The sequence below is a fragment of the Podarcis cretensis genome (genome assembly GCF_951804945.1).
Source record: "Podarcis cretensis genome assembly, chromosome: 3".
NCBI lineage: Eukaryota > Metazoa > Chordata > Lepidosauria > Squamata > Lacertidae > Podarcis > Podarcis cretensis.
In genome coordinates, this window is record NC_137172.1 from 35056661 (window position 1) to 35077313 (window position 20653).

At 45.7% G+C, this 20653-nt stretch overlaps 1 protein-coding gene across 1 annotated transcript in view; it reads left to right on the plus strand.

Annotated features, from left to right (window-relative positions):
- The window catches only part of ALK (ALK receptor tyrosine kinase), a 626252-nt gene that overhangs the window by 475237 nt on the left and 130362 nt on the right, over positions 1-20653 (plus strand). Inside the window, exon 9 of the mRNA XM_079969155.1 lies at positions 10426-10595. Coding sequence (XP_079825281.1) covers positions 10426-10595 — 170 coding nt within the window. The remainder of the gene's footprint in view (positions 1-10425; positions 10596-20653) is intronic.

Genomic DNA, 20653 nt, shown 5'->3' on the forward strand with positions numbered 1-20653 from the left:
TAGCAGTGGTATCATGTGTCTGAATGGTGAGATAAAGCCTAGGAGTCGGGGAAAGTTGCTGTACTATGTCATGCCACAATGGTCAGGAAGGCCACATGTTTCCTTGTGCTTTTAAAAAGCTTTCAACGTTTGTCCTTTTTTATAACATCTGAAAGTGCATGGGAAGGTGGGAGTGGAATCGCAACAGCTAGCTCCTCCCATAACCAGCCAAGATTGAATAGAATAAGTGTAAATACCTCCATGCATAGCTTTACATGTTATAATGAACATGTGGGTCAGGGAAGGAGCCTGCTGTTGCAATTACATTCACACATTTTCCATGCATAGTTATAGGGTTTCTGTAACATCTGAAATGGACTTAATATCAAAAGCTATACTGTCAAATTAGAGAGGTGCCCTTTTCTTGGTCTATGCATGCACATGGCCTTACTATTATACCAGAAAAGAACAAATTCCTCACCAGAGACTTCTGGGGGAAAGTAGCAGCAGTACTTTTTGTGTATGATGGTCGTCAACAGTATGGAGTACCAGCACCATTTTTGTTGCTGGCCTTGGCAGCCATTTTGTATTGCCCATGGCAGCCATTTTGTGCTGGCATCCATTGTTCTTTTATGAAGATACGCGTACCAGCACCTTATTTTTACACGCACACCACACACAAAAATGCCAAGTAGAAGTCAGTGGGTAGCAGGACTGATCCTGCACATAATGCAGACTTCACCAACCTGATGTCCTTCAGATGTTTTAGGTTACAGTGTTTATCAACCCCAGCCAGCACAGCTGTGGTAGCTGGAGCTGAGGTTGACCCAAAATATCTGGCAAAAGCTTCTCTAAGAGATAGTTATTGCATATGAAACAATTAAAAATAGAGATTAAAAAACAACACAACTACTGCTTTGATAAAAGGCTCAGTTCTCTTATTATCCATTTGATGCCAAAAAGTCTATTATTTATTGTAGCCTCAGTAAGTTACTCCTTTTAGTATTCACAAGTTGCATTTAGTTTGAAGTTGCTTAAATCTGTGTGCTCACCCACACCTCATTTGCTGTTTCTTATTAGCAGAGAATTTGCTGCTTTTAAAGCTGTACACTGCAGTGTTCATAATGCAGAGGTGTTGAGACTGGCCCAAACTGTAAAGGATTACATTTTGTACCTGACAATGAGAGCCAGCAAGTTCTAAAATGAGAAAACACCAGGAAATAATTTTCTATGCAGGAATAAAGGGTCACAGAGGGACTTGGTTATACTAAACCCAAGTGAAATCCTTGGGACCACTTTGGGGTATGGTACTTTAATTAATAAAAATCCAAATACCTCTGGATCATAATTGGAAAGTCTATAATAACCTGCAGAGAGGAGTGGAAAAAACCTAATTTTTGAAAGGAATATCAAGGGGGATGATGGTGTAATTGCTGGCAACACCCTCTTATTGCAGACTTTCCGCTCATCTCTACTGCTTGCCTGAATATAAAAGAGTTCATTACTGAAAAGGCTGTCAATTTTAACTTGTATCTATTAGGCCATGTCTAAAGGGAGAGAGGGATTCTTGCTCTTTTGGATAACACAGGCATTAACATTCTCCCATTTTATAGGAGGATGTGCATTTAAGGGGGAACTGAGTGGACAACTCTGGCAAAGTATTTAATGGGGAATAAGAACTGCTAAATATTCAATACCTGGCTTTTTGGCAATGCATGTGATCACAGGAAGAAAATGGGGAGGGAATCTCAACAGCTAAAACATGTAATGGGAACTGAAAGTTGGGACTGGGGACAAGAGAAAGATCAGTAGAAGAAACTAGTTTCAGCCATGAAAATAAGCATAATTGATAGGATTTCTCAGTGCACCCATCCCTCTAGGCAAAAATAAATTAATAAAAGTGACAAATTGGTTGTTCTATAAGCCCTCAGAACTGTAAATTATATATAACCTGGACTTGCCACCAACTAACATTCTGGACAAGTGCAGAGAATATTTTTCATCCTGAGGACTGGATCCAGAACTGGCCCACTCTCTAAGGACATTTTTAGATTGGTGGGTGGGGCAACCCACCTGTCCATTACTTGGTGGCATTATGATGGCAGCTGATTATTATTTTCTTTTTAAAAAAGAAAAACAAAACATTTTATTGCTTTCCACAATAAAAGAGGGTCACTGTTAGCGCTGATCAATTTATTGGTGGCTGTCAGTGAACGCTTGCTCTGTCTATTTGCAGATACCGCTTGGATTCAAACCATGCCTGCAAATGGATATATTTTTTCCAACACAGAACAACAAAGCAGCATTCGAAGCTGGTCTGCAGAAGGAAAATGTCCATTTGCAAGCACAGTTTGAACCTAAACCATACTTGAAGGTGGGCAGCTTCAGAGAGGTTTGTTGTCATCACCAATCATCTTCAAATATCTCAAAGGCTGTCACATGGAAGATGGAACAAACTTGCTTTCTCCAGCTCTGGAGGGTAGGACTCGAACCAATGGAATCAAGTTACAAGAAAGGAGATTCCAACTAAACATCAGGAAGAACTTCATGACAGTAAGAACTGTTCAACAGTGGAACAGTCTCCTTTAGGCAAAGCTGCAGCCGGGAGGGGGACCTAGCTGGCTTTTTTGCACCGGGTGAGGCCTCCAGAGGGGCACCATTGAGGCTCCCAGCCTTTGTGTGTGCAAATGCACTTGGGTGGTCTTTGACCTTGGTGGATTAAAGCCTCATTTCACCCCTGCTTTGGGAGGTTTTGGACTCTCCTTCCTTGGAGGTTTTTAAGCAGAGGTTGGGTGGCCACCAGTCATGTATGATCTCGTTGAGATTACTGCATTGCAGGAGGCTGGATTAGATTACCCTTGGAGTCCCTTAAAACTCTACAACTTTATGGTTCTATGATAGGTGCTGTCAGCAAGCCCTGCTTCCCAAGAAATAGTTGGGAGTGTGCTTTAGGCACCCATTTGTTCTTTTGCAGCTGCATCTTTACCTGACTGAAGTCACACCTAATGTTAGGTGTGGGGCTGGTGGGCATTTGGAAAAACTGTGCTGCTAATTAGGCCTGTGGGCCAGAGCTTTCCCACCGCTGCTCTAATAATAATAATAAATTTTATTTATATCCCGCCCTCCCCAGCCGAAGCCGGGCTCAGGGTGGCTAACAACAATAAAACAGTACAAATGTACAGCACAAACAACACTCTAAAATCATTCATTATAAAATTAATTAAATTCAAGCCACTGGCCACCATTGGGCCAGAGCTCCGCGAAGATTGCCAAGGGAGGGAGTCAGGCTGTGCCCTGTCCAAAGGCCTGGTGGAACAGCTCTGTCTTGCAGGCCCTGCGGAAAGATGTCAAGTCCCGCAGGGCCCTAGTCTCTTGTGACAGAGTGTTCCACCAGGTCGGAGCCACAGCTGAAAAAGCCCTGGCTCTAGTTGAGGCCAGCCTAACTTCTCTGTGGCCTGGGACCTTCAAGATGTTTTTATTTGAAGACCGTAAGTTTCTCTGTGGGGCATACCAGGAGAGGCGGTCCCGTAGGTACGAGGGTCCTAGGCCGTATAGGGCTTTAAAGGTTAAAACCAGCACCTTAAACCTGGATCACAGTGGCTAGGTCAGGGCGAGAGAGGTAAGGAGCCAACTGCTTAGCTTGGCGGAGATGAAAAAATGCCGCCTTTGTTATAGCTGCAATCTGCGCCTCCATGGAAAGGGAGGTGTCGAAGATTACACCCAAACTCTTAACGGACGATGCTGGCACTAATTGCACCCCCGCAAGAGATGGGAGTTGCCCCCCCCCAATCCCATATCGTCCCGTCCCAGCCACAGGACCTCTGTCTTCGAAGGATTTAGCTTCAACCGGCTCCCACGTAACCATCCAGCCACAGCTTCCAAGCATCTGGTCAGTGTGTCTGGGGCCGAGTCAGGATGGCCATCCATCAACAGATAGAGTTGGGTGTCATCGGCATACTGATGGCAATTGGATAGATCTAAAGGATCTAATGATGTTTTCTTTAAGAGCGGGCGCACCACTGCCTCCTTCAGTTCCCCTGGGAATGTCCCCGTGCCAAGGGACAAATTGATGCTATCCCCCAGGAGGGCCCGCACCTCGTCTGGACACGCTCTAATCAGCCAAGACAGGCACGGGTCGAGAGGACAGGTGGTGGGCTTTCCAGCTCGGAGGAGTCTGTCCACATCGGCTGGGGATATCCGGTCGAAGTGGTCCAATACTGGACCCGAGGACAGTTGAGGGGCCTCCAGTTCCTTTATTGTATCCAAATTGGCAGGGAGGTCATGGCGGAGCAACACGACCTTCTCCACAAAAAAGCTCGCAAATGCCTCACAGCTATGTGTCAAATTGTTATTTAAATTTGGCTGTCCCTCAAGGGACGTTAAAGACCTGATTATACTAAATAATTGTGCCGGGCAAGAGCTAGCGGATGCAATGGAGGCCGAGAAGTAAGACTTCTTAGCAGCCTTCACCGCCATCTCGTAGGTTTTCATAAAAGCCCTATAAGATGTTCTTGAGGCTCCGTCACGGACACCCCACCATACTCGCTCTAGCCGTCTGAGGTCCCGGTTTCTGCGGGGTCGCAGAGGGCGCTTCGATGCGATCTCATTGATGGCTGCCAGGAGCTGGATATTCCAGAGACTTCCGGGCTAGCGCCATCCTCCGAGCTCCGGAGGAAATCGGCTCAGTAGGAGATGGGTCCTGCCGCCGCGGCGACACGGGGACCCTCGGAAACCACGGGCGCTGAAGCCTGTGGACCTGGTGAATCGGCGGGCACCATTTGCGCCCTCCCCGACCCGAGAAGGAGCCCTTTTAAAGGCTTCGGAACGGGGGGCGGGGAGAGGCGCAGTGCTGAGAGTCGACTGCTACTCCTACTGAGGGAAGCCGCATGCCATGGTCGGAGAGCGCTGACTTCTTCCTTTGAACATTTAGACCCAAAGTAAAAGCCCGTGAGTAATATGGAAATTGGATTTATAAAAGAAGGATTTTTTTTGTCTGAATTCAGCACGATCGGGGAAGGCGCAAAGAGGAAGTCCGTCTCCCCGCCTTGTAAACAATTTGAAGCAAGGACTAAATAACTAAGGTCGAGAGAACATCTCCTTTTTATTGGACAAAGCTATTAATTGCACGGATTGATAGTATAAGTAATTGTGCTGGAGGATAAGAGCTAACTTTGAGAGCTAAAGTGCCACCCCCCCCCCGGGACCCGGAGTGATCCGCGAGAGGAGCCTGTTGAGGAGACACAGAAGATTTTGACAGCTGTCAAATCAGCTGTCAAAGTTGGAAAAAATAGAGAACTTTGTTTCTGATGTTCTGGCTGGTTACATTAGTTACAATATAGTTATAAATTGTTGAAAATAAAGAAGAATTGAAACAAGTTAATTTGACTTTTGGGTTGGAAGTGGAAGGATACTGAATAACCAGAATCCCTCTAGAGGGGGTTCAGGGACATTACAAGAATGGATATAGGTCGAAAAATACTAGCTGATCTGGACGAGGTTTTTTTTCTCTTGGGAAAGTTGCAAGAGCAAAGTCATGTTTTGTCTACAAGTGTCACAACTTTGAAGCCAAAAGTAAATAAATCTACTGAGTTGGATAAGGACTTGATGTACAAAGTCCAGGCAGCTGAACAAGAAAAGAAATTTGAGAAATTTGAGGAAGTGGAGAAAGAGATATATGCTGAACAGGAGGAGCAGGAAGGAGGGGCTGTAATGTTGCAGAAGGCAAAGAAGAGCTGGAGGCCTGTCAAGATTGATAAAAAAAGAAAATATTAAGGTGGAAGTTGGAGCTTTTGGGACATTTGGAATTAAAAGGATTAAGAAACAAGATTTGAGCTCCACCTTTAAATATGGAGGTCTGGCTGGAAGGAACATGGACATTATCGGGACAGAGCCCCTCCGAGACTTGGTGTTTAATACAAAGGACTATCAAAAAAACCGGCAGAGAGGAACTGAGAGAGATTTAAGAGCCTCAGACGTGAGGTCTCCAGGCTGATAGCAGATGGACTAATGGACAATGGTTCAGGGATCGAAACCGGGAAAGGGAGGGTGGGATTTGGGAGTCCAAAGGGTGTACAAATATACTCTGATTCTTTCTATTTTTTCGTTTTTTGCTTTGTGATTAGTATAAAAATGGGGAATTCGTGGAAGGGAAATTGGGTCGATTTTAGAAAAAGTCTTTAAGTATAATGATTGATGTATATAAGTTAAAATTTGATATATAAATTGAATTAAATATAATAATAAATTAAGGTTAAAAATTAGGGATAAGAACTTGTTGAACAAATAATTGGACATGGAATACAAGAAGGGGAGGCGAGGGGAAGTCGCGGAAAAAAGTTATTGAAAATAAGGACTGTAAATGTTGAATGTCTTTTAATTTTGCTTTTTCTTTCTTTTTTTTCTTCTTTTCTAGTTTATCTTTTCTGGGAAATTGTTTTGTTGTTTTTTACTTTTGTGTATTATGTGAAACTCTAATAAATATCATTAAAAAAAAAAAAGGAGCTGGATATTCCAGCCCTCAACAAGCTCAGTCAATGAGTCGCCAGGGGGAGCAAGGTCCCGCAAGGCTTGGCAGAATCTATCAGGGTCCATCAGCCTCTGCGGGCAAGCCCAAATCGGCTCGCCACCTAAGCAGGGTGGGGGTGGAAAGTCAATCCTGGCTTTCAGAGCGTAGTGATCAGACCATGGCACCTTCATCGAAGGAGACATGATCATATCTATACCTACGCCAAAGATCAAATCCAGGGTGTGGCCTGCTTGATGTGTGGGGCCTGAAACAAACTGGGAGAGCCCTAGTGTTGCCATGGAAGACACCAGGTCCAGAGCCTGTGAGGAGGGAGTGGCATCAGCATGGATGTTGAAGTCCCCCAATACCAATAGGTTAGGGAACTCCAAGGCCCAGCCAGCCACTGCCTCCAATAGGGCTGACAGGGTGGCTGCTGGTGCGCTAGGTGGCCGGTACACCAGCCAGACAGCCAAGCTCTCCTTGGAGCCCCACACTAGGCCAACACATTCAATGCTGGGGATCGATGGCGATGGTAGAGCCCTGAAAGGACAATCTTCCTGGATTAATAATGCCACCCTTCCCCCCGGCCCACAGTCCGGGACTGGGGGAGGACGGAGAAACCCGGGGGCGCCATCTCTCGTAAGGTAACTGTTGCCCCTTCGCGCACCCAGGTCTCCGTCACACAAGCCAGGTTGACCCCCTGCGAGATAAAGAAATCTCATAGGGTGGCGGTTTTGTTGCCTATAGACCTGGCATTGCACAGCACCAGTGACGGATGTGAGTAGTCCTTGCTCACCCTACCCTCGTCCCTCGGGATGAGGCGCAGATTGGAAGGGGTACGAGCATATCCATATCTCGATCCCCTTCCCCTATAACATCTGCCCCCACCGCCATACCTCCCTCACCCCTCCACGGTAGCAATCCCAAGCCTCATAGTAGCCTCCATTGATGGCAATTAATGTTATTCTTTCGCAGCCTAAAACAATAAAACCTTAAAACAATAAAAACAAAAAACAAAAACAACCCAGAAAACAATAAAACAATACAAATAAAAACTGCAAAAATTACAAATTCATCAAAATCTAATGAATTCCCAAGCCCACCCAAACATGCATCCCACCCCATATATAAAAAATCTAAAGGGAAAGGAACATTTTAAAACATGTTAAAAAGAACTCTGCACCCCTCCGGGTCCTCCTGGGCAGTAGCAGCATCAGTGGCAACAACCGTCCCTGGGCCAGGTGGTAAGTGGCAGGAAGGAGCAGGGCCCTCAGGCACTCATACAGGGGAGTCCTCCTGGGCAGCAGAGCAGACCTTTTGAGGCTTCAGGCCCCGCCCCAGGCCAGATGGTAAGTGGCAAGAGCAGGGCCCTCAGACACTCACAGGGGAGTCCTCCTGGGCAGCAGAGCAGACCTTTTGAGGCTTCAGGCCCCGCCCCAGGCCAGATGGTAAGTGGCAAGAGCAGGGCCCTCAGAGTCCTCCCTCTCTAAGAGTTCAGTAATGTCTCCCATGCTGCCCAACACCACGAAAACACTGGGAAAGGTTGCCAGGGGATAGGAAGTTTAGTGGCATCGGTATGCTGATGAAACCCAGCTCTGTTTTTCCTTTTCATCACATCCAGCTGAAGCACTGCAGTGCTTCAATGCTCACCTGCAATCAGTGGTGAACTGGATGAAGAGGAATAAAGTTAAGATCAATCCAGATAAAATGAAACTGATTGTAGAGGGGAATAAACTGAATTGGCAGCCTAGGGATATGCCTGTTCTGAACAGAGTCAGACTCTCCTGTAAGGACCAGTTTTGCAGGCTGGGAATCCTTGGAGTCCCAGGTGGCAGGTGGCACCCAGAGTGCCTGTAATCAAGTTTGGCTAACATGCTGGTTTTGCCTGCTGCTAGAGGATAGAGGCTAAGGCACTGTCATTCATGCTTGGATTTCTTTTGTATGAGTCTATTATGGCACACTCTGTGTGGGGCCCAATTTGAAGACAGTTTGGAAACTTCAACTAATATAGAACGTGGTAGGCTGCCTGTTTACAGGTGCAGATTGGTATTCATATCTATCACCTGTTTTGAAGAACATAATATAAAGAGGTTCATGCTGGATGAGACCAAATACCTATCTTGCAGAGGCTGCAAATTTGCTTCTGGGAGAGGTAAAAGCAGTAGCATAACTAGCCTAGGGGAGGGGGCAGCACAGGGGTCTGTACTGTGGCATGGAGGGTGCTGCGTAAAAGTGTTCATTCCTACCTTTAAAGCCCTAAATGGATTATCTTAGGCAGTGAGGCAGTGCTTTTTTTCTTTAAAAAGTGTTTAGGGGTATTCTCATTTTAACTCAAGAAAATCACCATTTTATAGTTCAAATCGGGGTGGGCGGTTGCAGTAAATATAAAGAAACTGACCAATCACCATGCTAGGTTCCAATTCCTGCTTCATACATTAAACGCTCGCTTCCTCCTGAGACTCAGGAAACACCATGACAGGAAATGAGGCCACCATCGGGGGTAGCAATGAAACTGACGATTCACCATGCTAGGGAAGAAACTATTTTTTAAAAAAAAATAATAATAATTTCTTCGCCCCTTAGATTCACAAAATGTTTAGGGGTATGCATATCCTTGTGTCCCCCTGGAAAAAAGCACTGATCTTAGGAAAGTCTCCTCCCATATGACCCTCTCCCCAGCACTTAAGATTTTCTCATAAGCCCTTTCTCTGTATTCTGTCTCATGGAGAGACTACAGAAATCTCCACCAGAAACAGACATTTTCTGCAGCAGCTGCAGGATTACGGAATTCTGTTTCAAGTGCAATTTGGATAGCCTCTTGTGCAAACAAGTGAAATGCTTTCTGTATCAGTTGGTTTGGGGGCATTAATTGCTGTTTTGTACTTCTTTGGTTTCTTTTTAGCTTCACTTCCGCTCACTGTCATTGCTTTTGGGGGTTCGGATCTTAAAATAAGAAGTTTGTATTGTATTATTTTAGTGCTGTAAACCACGATGACACTTGAATGAATAGCACCCTGTTAAATATTTATGTAAACAATATAATGTGGGAAGTGGCCATAAGACAAGTTGGAATAAGATGAACAAATGCTTGCGCTGCACTGAAGGAAATTCAGGACTTTTGTTCCTGGACCACTTACGTTATACAGAAAGCAAAGCACTCTGTCGTAAGCAAAGGGGGTGACAGCGGAACTTGAGAGGTGAGGCCAATGCTTAAAGATGGGCTAAAAGCCCCTTCTCTGAAATGGCCCCCTAAATATCTCTGCCATATCCATTGTTTTGCACAGCAGCTCCCGTAGAACACTGCATGGTGTATATGGCATGGCAAGGAGAGGTGATGTCCACAGGCAACATCCAGGCAGCAAATATTTTCTTCTAACAGCACGTAGTTAAACTGTAGAATTTGCTCCTGCAAGAAGTATTGATGGCCACCAACTTGCATGGCTTTATAAGAGGATTAGACAAACTGATTGAGGATAAGGCTATCAGTGGCTACCAGCTACAATGTTTATATTCTGTCTCCACTGTCAGAGTCAATATGCTTCTGGCTGCCGGTTGCAGGGAAATTACAAGCAGGGAGAGTGCTGTTGTGTTCAGCTCCTCCTTTGGGGCTTCCCATAAGCATCTGGTTGAGATCAGTTGCTGGGTCATGGGCCTGAGCCAGCAGGCTCTTCTTATGTTCTATGCAGTCCCAAGCTGCTGCTATGTGGAAACAAACCTGCACAGCACTTGCTAAGAGGAGAGTGAGTAAAATATTTTCTGCAATGGGGGAACTCCATGGACCATAAGTTTTCCACTGCCAGTGTATTGCAGTGCGGTTCATCCTTAAGGAGAACGGTGGAAAGAAGGAATTTGGTGGCCACATGGGTGGAAGTGGAAGAGAAGAGGTTGTTAGTTGTGATTACCCTGTTTTAATTTGCTTTGTACCAATCTTTTACTTGTAGCTCCGGTTGTCATGGCTCCTCCAAGGCATCTTTCTTGGAGATGTTTCCCTGGTCCTTGTCGAGAACAAGACTGGGAAGGAACAGAGCAGGAAACTCTGGCACTTGGAAAATAGAAAAGGATTGGGGGTGTGGCAGAAGATGCTCAGGCCTCTCACGGATGTATCAGACAGGTAGGAGACATCATGCTTCTTTTTCATTCTTTGCCCTTTTCAATTTAATGGATGTCTGGATTTCTTGAGAGAAGGACAGAAAATTGCCCATATTGGAGCAACCAACAAGAGCCAAACCCCCTTCTCAACTTGCTTTTAACTTGTGGGCAGAGCAGCCACCATATATTTCTTTTCTGGGGGAGGTATTGAAAGCCTGAGCCAGCTGAACACCCCTTTTCTCCTCACTGGCTTTCACCAACCAACTGTGTGCAAAGAATTAACTTTCAACTGGTAACTTAAACACTAGTCCCTTCACCTCTTGCACTTCCACATGATGACTAAGAAAGATGGCTTTCGAAGCAGTCAGCAAGGCCTAGATTCCTACTCTAGGCATTCTAGGAGAAAATAGTCATTCACTGGTGCACTGGAAGAGGAATGCAGGGTAGTGCAGCTCTGGGAAGTTGTAGAGTGAAGGAAATAATAAAGCAGGGCTATACGGGGTTTTTTTAATAGGGTTCCTACTTTGCTCTAGCAGTTTAAAACTAAATGATGACATTTCAGTTGGCTCGTGATTTATTTGTTAAAGCTCAGTGTGTTTTGTACAGGGAACCTTTGCAGGCAAAAGCACCCATACATTCATTGGAACATACTTAGAGGAAACAAGGAAATGACTGTAGTCAGCTGTGTTACTTCTATAGATACAGGGTGGGATTCACCAAATTGGCACTGTCAGCGGAAGCCCTGTGCTTGTGCATTGGGGATTTCCCCCCTCTCTTTCCTCATGCACCTCCTGCGCCCCCTAAAATTGTCTAGTGGGAATCAAGAGAATCCACAGAACAGCATGTTTTGGGAGGAGGTGGATCTTTCCATCTGGTAAACTGAAATTCTTGCACTGACATAACATTTGCATTAGCACAAAAATGAATTCTTTCTATATGATCAGCACAACTCCCTGTATTTATGGGCTGTACTGGAGGTCATGGCAAAAGCTTGTAGGCATGGAAGCTGTCATGATGTGCTTCTGCACTCCAGAGGGAACTACTGCACTGCTGGTAATATGTACTTTATTTGCAGATTTCCAAGCAGAGTATAAATTAGGACATAAAAGTAACCTCCAGGCAGTGGCATAGTGTGGGGGGAACCTCAGGAGTGATTGCCCTGGGCACAAAATTGTTAAGGGTTAGAGAAAAAGAATCTAATGGAGGAAGATTACCAATGACCTTCTTCCAACTGGTTGAGAACTTCAATCTACAGGATGTATGGAGACTTAAACACCCAAACGAGAAAGAATTTACTCACTTCTCAGATACAAAACAGTCAGCAGGGAGAATTGATGCAATATGGCTATCAAGTAACCTAATATTGAAAACAAAAAAAGCAGAAATCCAACTAAGACTGATCTCGGACCACAATCCAGTCACCTTAGAGCTGAGAAACAGTAGAAAATTAAGATGGAGATGGAGAATGAATGAAAATATTTTCAACAATAAAAAAAAAGCACAAGAGGCCTTAAAATAATTTTTTGAAATAAATATAAATCAGGAAACTGACATCAAAGTAATATGGGATGCTAGCACGGCTGTTATGAGAGGTTTCTGTATCCAACAAAGTGCCATCCAGAAGAAAATTAGAGAAAACAAAATGGAGCAAATTAGGAAAGAGATAAGTACAAATTAGAAAGGCTGAAAAACACAAAAAAACGAGACCGCAGAACAAAATATCAAAATGTTGCAAACCCAGTTCTCCATATTTTTAAACCACAAAATTGAACATAAATTAAAATGGCTAAAACAAAAGTTTTGAATTTGCTAACAAATCAGATAGAATGCTGGCTTGGCGGTTAAAGAAGAAACGAAAAGAAAAGATGATACAAAAACTCATAGAAGGAGGGGAAATAATTGATGAACCCGAGAAAATAAGCAAAAGTTTTCCAAAATGTTTTAAAGATCTCTACCAAGCAAGTAAGGAAGCTGATGAGAAAATAGAAAAATACTTAAGTCAAAGTAAATTTCCAAAAATCACAAATGATAAAATTGAATATTTAAACTATCCCATAACAATGATGGAAATTCATCAAGCAATTACAAAGGTGAAGCTAGGAAAATCTCCCAGATCGGACGGACTCTCAACAATTTACTATAAGAAGTTGGAAGACGTGCTTTCAGCACCACTTAAGACAGTCATGAATAAGATCCTAAAGGAGGGGTAGATACCAGAGTCATGGCAAGAAGTGTTTATAATGTTCATTCCAAAGCAGGAAACAGATTTGACATCAATCAAAAACTATAGACTTATATCTCTCTTGAACAATGTTTATAAACTATTTGCAGATGTGATGGCAAACAGGTTAAAGAAAATATTGAAAGGTGTTATAAACGAAGACCAAGCAGGTTTTCTACAGGGTAGACAAATGAGCAACAACATGAGAATGTTCTGAGTATAAGCTTTTGTGTGCATGCACACTTCTTCAGATACACTGAAAAAGAAGTCACCAGACCCTTATATATAGTGGGAGGACAAATTAGTCCTATAGGATTAATTGCAGTTGCTAACAGTCGTCAACAGGTTTACCATACCCATTGAGTCAATCAGCCATCTCCTACTGCCCTTCTGAGAAAAACCCCACCCCACCCTCCCACTATATATAAGGTTCTGGTGACTTCTGTTTCAGTGTATCTGAAGAAGTATGCATGCACACGAAAGCTTATACTCAGAAGAAACTTAGTTGGTCTCTAAGGTGCTACTGAACAATTTTTTTATTTATTTCAACTGCGTCAGACCAACACGGCTACCTACCTAAATCTAGAAACATGAGAATGGTGATCGATATTCTAGAATATTTAGAAATGAGACTCAGCAAGCAAGCAGCATTTATGTTTGTAGGCGCCGAAAAAGCATTTGACAATGTTTCATGGAAATTTATGGAAAGAACTATAGAATCAATGTGGTTAGCAGAAATATTCGAAGGGGGAATAAAGAACCAAAAAGCTAAATTGATTATAAATAATGAATTATCAGAGAGCTTCAAAATAAGAAAAGGAACCTGACAAAGTTGCCCACTCTCTCCATTATTGTTTATCATGGTTCTGGAATCACTGACAAAGGCAATAAGAACGGACTTCAAAATAAAAGGGATTACACTAGGAAATAAATCCTTTAAGTTAAAAGCATTTGCGGACGATCTTATAATAACAACAGAAAATCCATTAGAAAGCATATCAAAAACTCTGAAAAGAATGTATGAATTCCGTCAGGTGTCAGGATTTAAACTGAACAAAAGCAAAACAAAATTGCTGGTAAAAAATATGCAGGACCAAGAAAAACAGGAATTACAAACAAAGTCTGGTTTGATGATAACGAAAAAATAAAATAAAATAAAATTTATTTAATGATAACTATAATAAGATATGGAAAGAGATTTTTAAAAAGATTTAGAAATTTGGAACACGTTAAAACTGTTGCTTTGGGGGAGAATCTCAACAATTAAGATGAATCTGCTTTCAAAAATGTTCTTTCTATTTCAGATGATCCCAATTGGGGGGGGGGGCAGGCTGGGTGCTTTAGGGATTGGCAAAAGGAGTTATCGAAATTTAATTGGTACGGGAAGAAACCCCGAATTAAACATAAATTACTAACGGATATTAAGGGGAAAGGGGGTTTTGTGCTCCCAGACCTAAAGCTCTATTATGAGGCTTCATGCCTTTGTTGGTTAAAATAATGGACGACTCTGCAAAATACTATATATTGGTCACTGAAGGATGGGACAATAGATTTGGGTGGCATGCCTATTTAGGCTACGAAAAAGTTAAAGTTCATAAGGGCTTTCTAAATCATATAATTCAAAAATCATTATATACAGTATGGGACAGGTATAAAAATTTGCTGGAACCCAAGACACCCTGGTAGTTATCACCTCTAGAGGCCATTTTAGTATAAAGGAAGAACATGGGGAAAAAATAGGTAACTTACAAAGAAATTCTAGAGGAAGAGCAAAACCAACTTAAGCTAAAAAAAATTGAAGAAATCAAACATCGCTTTTCGAATTGGCTACAATGCCACCAACAATGTTTTCAAGCAGATAGGAAAATTGGGTTTGACACAGAAATATCAAAGTTGGAAAAATATTTACTTCAAAATAAAAAGAAAATACTATCCAAAATATATAGATTACTGCTGGACTGGGAGGTTAAGGATGAATAGGTCAAAGAAGCAATGATCAAATGGTCAAAGGACTTTGGTTATTCCATCCAGATGGATGATTGGGAAAAATGATGGCAAAAATTCATAGCTTGCTACACAATAAAGAAAAATTTTATGAAAATGCTATATAGATGATGCATGACCCCCAGCAAATTGGCAAAAATATATAAAACAAACTCAAAAGCATGCTGGAGGTGTAAGCAAATGTAAGGAACAATGTACCATAAGTGGCGGGGTTGTGATAATTTTTTTTAAAAAATGGGACATTGTCTATGAGGAATTTAAAAAAATGTTTAGACAAATATTTAGAAGCCTTTCTTCTAGGTAGTCTGACAACTGATATCTCAAATGATAAAAGGAGGGTGCTCCTATATGCTACAGCTGCAGCAAGAATGCTGATCGCTAAAAATTGGAAAAGGGATAGAACACTTACAAAGGAAGAATGGCAAATCAAATTGTGTGAATATTTGGAAATAGCAAAAATGACAGAAGTAATTAGAAATCAACCAAACCAAAGTGTCAGGGAACTGCCATCGGAGAGTCAGGTGGTGGAAGGGCTCAAGGAGGCTAGGAGACCCTTGGATGCTGAGGAAGGAACCAGCAGGGGGAGCGAGAGAGTTCCCGCAGAAACTCAGTCGGAGGGATGGCTCCGAGATACTTCCAGTGAGAACAGCGGAGAGGTTTCAGGACCTCTGCTGGGGACGCCTACTCCGCGCAGGAAACTGTCACGCAGAGAATCCAGAAGGAGAGTTTCCGTTAAGGAACTCTTATGTTGGCGTAAATTCCGGAAGCACCCACTGACGGATTCTGCCAGCGATTGAGGTAGCCATGCATCCATGGCTCTGCAGACTGGGAGAGTTTAGAAACTGATTGCATGAGTTGAGAACTCAACCATTTACGCACAAGCAGCCCCTTAACCCATTACAGCAATCCGTCAGTCTTCGACGCTGCGTGTGCGAAAGAGAGGCATCATGAGCAACCCAACTGGAGACGGAGCAGCGGGAGGAGCTGGAGCGGGACCAACTCTGGAGGAGAGAAACAGAGCGTTGGAACACCAGCTGGCACTGCTAACGGCGCGTCTCGAGGAGAGGAGAGCTCAGGATGCACAGGGGAAGCCCACCCCCATCGCAAGGAAGGTACCGGGGTTGGTACAGAAATTCGGGGGTGACCCAAGAAGCTACCAAGCCTTTAAGACAGAAATGCAGTACGCACTGAACCTGCAGTTTGATGACTTTGCCGATGAGGAATCGAGAGTGGCTTTTGTGATTGGGCACCTCGAGGGGGGAGCTAGAGAATGGGTGAGGCCCCTGATGGCATCGAATAATGATGCCCTAAAAGACTTGAGGAAATTCTTTATCGCGATGGACTTGATGTTTTCCAGCCAGATTGAACAGGGCATGGTACGCAGACAGTTAATGGCATGCAAACAGGGGAATCAGTCCGTCCGAGAGTATTGGACACAGTTTACCATGCTCATACATAAATTGGGGTGGGACCTGTCTTCGGACCCGATTCAAATGCTGTTTGAAGAAGGGCTAGCCCCGGCAGTGAAAGATGAACTTTCCCGCGCGCCCCGTCCGGAGTCTATGGATCAGCTGACCAAATCGGCTCTTGCGATTGGAGCACGCCAGGAGGCAAGGGCTCTGGAGAAGCGGGAGGGGAGAGGAGAGCGTTGGAGTGATTTCCGCATTCCTGAGATGCCGGAGCAACCTTCCCCGCTAGTGGAACCAATGGAGATTGGGACTGCGCGCGCGCGCGGAATTTCAAACGTCAACAAAGGGCGGAAGAAGGAGGGGAAGAGCGCCAAAAGATGCTTCCTCTGTCAACAGCCAGGACATTTTGCCAGAGTGTGCCCACAAAGGAAGGGATGGCAAGGAATGGTGGGAGCTGTTGGGAGTGAGGAGGAGGGGGTTAAGGAGCAGGTAAAAGCCAACGCCTGGCTGCCAACGACAGGGCACAGCAGCCAGGCCAAGGATCAGTGAACGTGCCCAAGCCTGAACCCCCAAGAGCGGCTCTAGTCGTAGAGGTGCTGCTAGAGCTACCCAATGGACATCCACTCACGATAAAAGCCCTGTTAGACACAGGCAGCTCCTGCAATTTCATGAGTAAGGAGTTTGCATCAGAGCACCAGATACAGACGCTGCCCTTAAGGAATTCCTTGCAGGTGACCACGATTGATGGGAGGGAACTTCTGGGAGGGGAAGTGAGCCAACAAACGGTCCCCATGACAGTGAGGGTGGCAAGGCACACGGAAGTCATTGCATTTCACGTAGCCACCCTGGCGGGGCCGCCCATCATATTAGGAATGAGCTGGCTGGCGTTACATGACCTGCTAGTGGGATGGCACCAGCGGACAGTCTCTTTTGGGTCAGCTCATTGCCTAGAACACTGCAAGGGAAGAGAAACTCAGGGGTTGGCTAGGGCAAGTCTGGCAGGGATGGTGGTGGGAGAAAAGGGAGAAATACCACCACAATACGCAGACCTGAGTGATGTTTTCAGCGAGAAGGAAGCAGATAGACTGCCCCCGCATAGACCCTTTGATTGTCAAATTAACCTACTCCCGGGAGCCCAGCTACCAGTGGGCAAACTGTACGCTATGTCGGACAGGGAGATGCAGGAGTTAAGGGAGTTCATAGACAAGAACCTGAAACGAGGGTTCATCAGGGAGTCAAGAGCGGTGGGGGGCAGCCCAGTGTTTTTTGTGGACAAAAAGGACTCGAAAAAACCCAGGTTGGTCGTGGACTTCCGGGCCGTCAATTCAGTGTCAGAACCAGTGGCCTTTCCCATGCCCAGGATTGACGACATTCTGACCAGGGTGAGGAAGGGAAAGATTTTTACCAAGCTGGACCTGAGGGGGGCGTATAACCTGATACGGATGAGGAAGGGGGATGAATGGAAGACCACCATGTTCACCCCTTGGGGGCCTTTGAGTATCTCGTTATGCCCTTCAGATTACAGGCGGGCTCAGCCTGCTTCCAATCCTTCATGCATCACGTCCTGGGACCTCTGCTCTATAAGAACTGTGTGGCCTTCTTAGACGATGTGTTAGTCTACTCAGAGGACGAGGAGCAGCATGTCCGAGATGCCCGGGAGGTCCTAAGCAGGCTGCAAGCAAACCAGCTGTGGGTAAAACTGGAGAAGTGCCAGTTCCATACCAGAGAGGTGGAGTTCCTGGGGTACCGTTTGTCAGACAAGGGATTGGCCATGGATCCCAGTAAAGTCCAAGCGGTACTGGAATGGAAGACACCCAGAACCAGGAAGGACGTGCAGAGATTCCTGGGGTTTGGAAACTTCTATCGGAAGTTCATCAAAAACTTTGCCCACTTAACGGCGCCCATCACCGATTGTCTCAGTAGTAAGAAGAAATTCGCCTGGACGGAAGAGGCGCAGCGAGCGTTTGAACAGCTAAAGAAAGTGTTTGCGCCGGAGGAACAGCTCTTGCACGTAGATCTACAGAAGCCGATGAGGGTAGAGACGGACGCATCTGATCGAGCGGTAGGGGCGGTGCTTCTCCAGCCGGGAAAAGATGCGTCGGACTGGAGACCGTGTGCCTTCTTCTCGCGGAAGTTGAATAAATCCGAAAGGAACTACACAGTGTACGACCGGGAACTGCTCGCCATTCATGAAGCGTTTCGGTGGTGGCGACACCTGCTGATTGGAGCGCAGCACAAGGTCCAGGTGTGCACGGACCACAAAAATCTGGAATATTGGAGAACGGCCCGAGTACTGAACCAGAGACAAGTGAGATGGGCACAGGAGTTCTCCAAATTCCATTTTGAGATTCGCTACGTACCGGGACCAGAGAACGTCAGGGCGGACGCTCTCTCTCGAAAGCCAGAGTATATGGAGGGGGAGGGAGCGCCCAAGGAAAGGCATATTATCCCAGAGGACCACTGGGTTTGTGGGGCAGCATTGGTGGGGCAAAGGGAACTGGTAGAAGGGACAGAGAACGATGAATACGCCCAAGATAAGCTCAGAGGGCTCAGGAGAGCCGGGGAGAACACAGGGGGGTTTGAAGAAAGGAACGGGGCATTGTATTACAAAGGGGCATTGTACATACCGGAAGGGGAATTGAGGGGTAGAGTACTCAAACAACTACACGACAGCCCCACCGCAGGGCACTTTGGGCAACACAAAACCATGTGGTTAGTTACCAGGCAGTTCTGGTGGCCCAAGGTGAGGGAAGATGTACGAGAGTATGTAAGGGTGTGCGACCGCTACCAGCGAGCAAAGGGGGAGAGGGCGGCACCGGCGGGGTTGCTGGAACCATTACCCACACCCGAACGGCCATGGGAGGCAGTTTCCATAGATTTTATGACGGATTTACCAAAATCCAAGGGGAAGACTGCGGTAATGGTAGTGGGAGACCTGTTAACCAAGATGTGCCACTTTATAGCTTGCTCACATGTGGTGACAGCGGAAGAAACCGCCAGGTTGTTTATAGAACACGTTTTTAGGTTGCATGGCGCCCCCTTGAGGGTGGTCTCAGACAGAGGGAAACAATTTACGTCCAGGTTCTGGAGGAAGCTCATGAGCTTACTGCACGTAGAGGTCAATTTCTCGACCGCCAGACACCCAGAAACAAATGGGCAGGCGGAAAGGGCAAACAGTATTCTGCAACAATATCTGAGGTGTTATGTAAATGACAGAGAGAATGATTGGGTAGAGAAATTGGCCCTGGCCGAATTCGCCTACAATAACGCGGAAAATGTGTCCACGGGCATGAGTCCATTTATGGCCAATTACGGGTGTCACCCTAGGGCCTTTCCAGGGGAAGGAGGGGAAAGATGGAGCGTACCGGCAGCGGAACATTTCGTGGAAGAAATGGAAGCCATACATCAACAGCTCAAGATGAATTTGGATAGGGCCAAGGAAGAATACAAGAAGCAGGCAGATAGGAGCAGAAGGGAAGGAGAGACCATAAGGGTGGGGGACCGGGTGTGGTTGTCAACACAAGGGTTGCCATTCAAGGGCGGGTGCAAGAAATTGAGGCCGAAACGACTGGGACCCTTCGAAGTTATACAACAGGTCAATCCGGTGGCCTTCAGACTCAGGTTGCCAGACAACATGAAACTGCATCCAGTATTCCATAGGTCATTACTGTCACCATACCGGGAGGGGCGGGAATTTTTGGGACGTGAAGGTGAGGTTCCCGCGGCACCAGAAGTAGAAGAGAGGGAAAGCAGCAGTCATGTAGCAGAAATACTCGACTCTCGGTGGAAGGGTAAACAGGTGGAGTACTTAGTGGCATGGGAAGGGGAACCAGAGTCCGAAAATACCTGGGTACCAGCAGAAACGGTTGATGATGAGGTTTTAGTAGGAACGTTTCATCTCCGGTACCCAAGGAAGCCTCAGCCCTTGGCTAGGTTCTGGGAGGAACACTTCGGCACCACTGACGAAGAAGGGGAGTTCAAGGGGTTCCCAGAATCAGGACAAGAACAGGAAGAAGAATCAGATGGGGAAGACTATTCGGGAAGAAGGGACAGTAGTAGGTGGAGGGCGGTTTTCGAGTCATCCGAAGATGAGGAGGATTCTTTCAGGGGGTTCCCAGCCTCACCACCCAGAGAAGAGGGGGAAACGGGGGGTGAGGGGGGTCCTGGAGGGGAGGTGGATGTCAGGGAACTGCCATCGGAGAGTCAGGTGGTGGAAGGGCTCAAGGAGGCTAGGAGACCCTTGGATGCTGAGGAAGGAACCAGCAGGGGGAGCGAGAGAGTTCCCGCAGAAACTCAGTCGGAGGGATGGCTCCGAGATACTTCCAGTGAGAACAGCGGAGAGGTTTCAGGACCTCCGCTGGGGACGCCTACTCCGCGCAGGAAACTGTCACGCAGAGAATCCAGAAGGAGAGTTTCCGTTAAGGAACTCTTATGTTGGTGTAAATT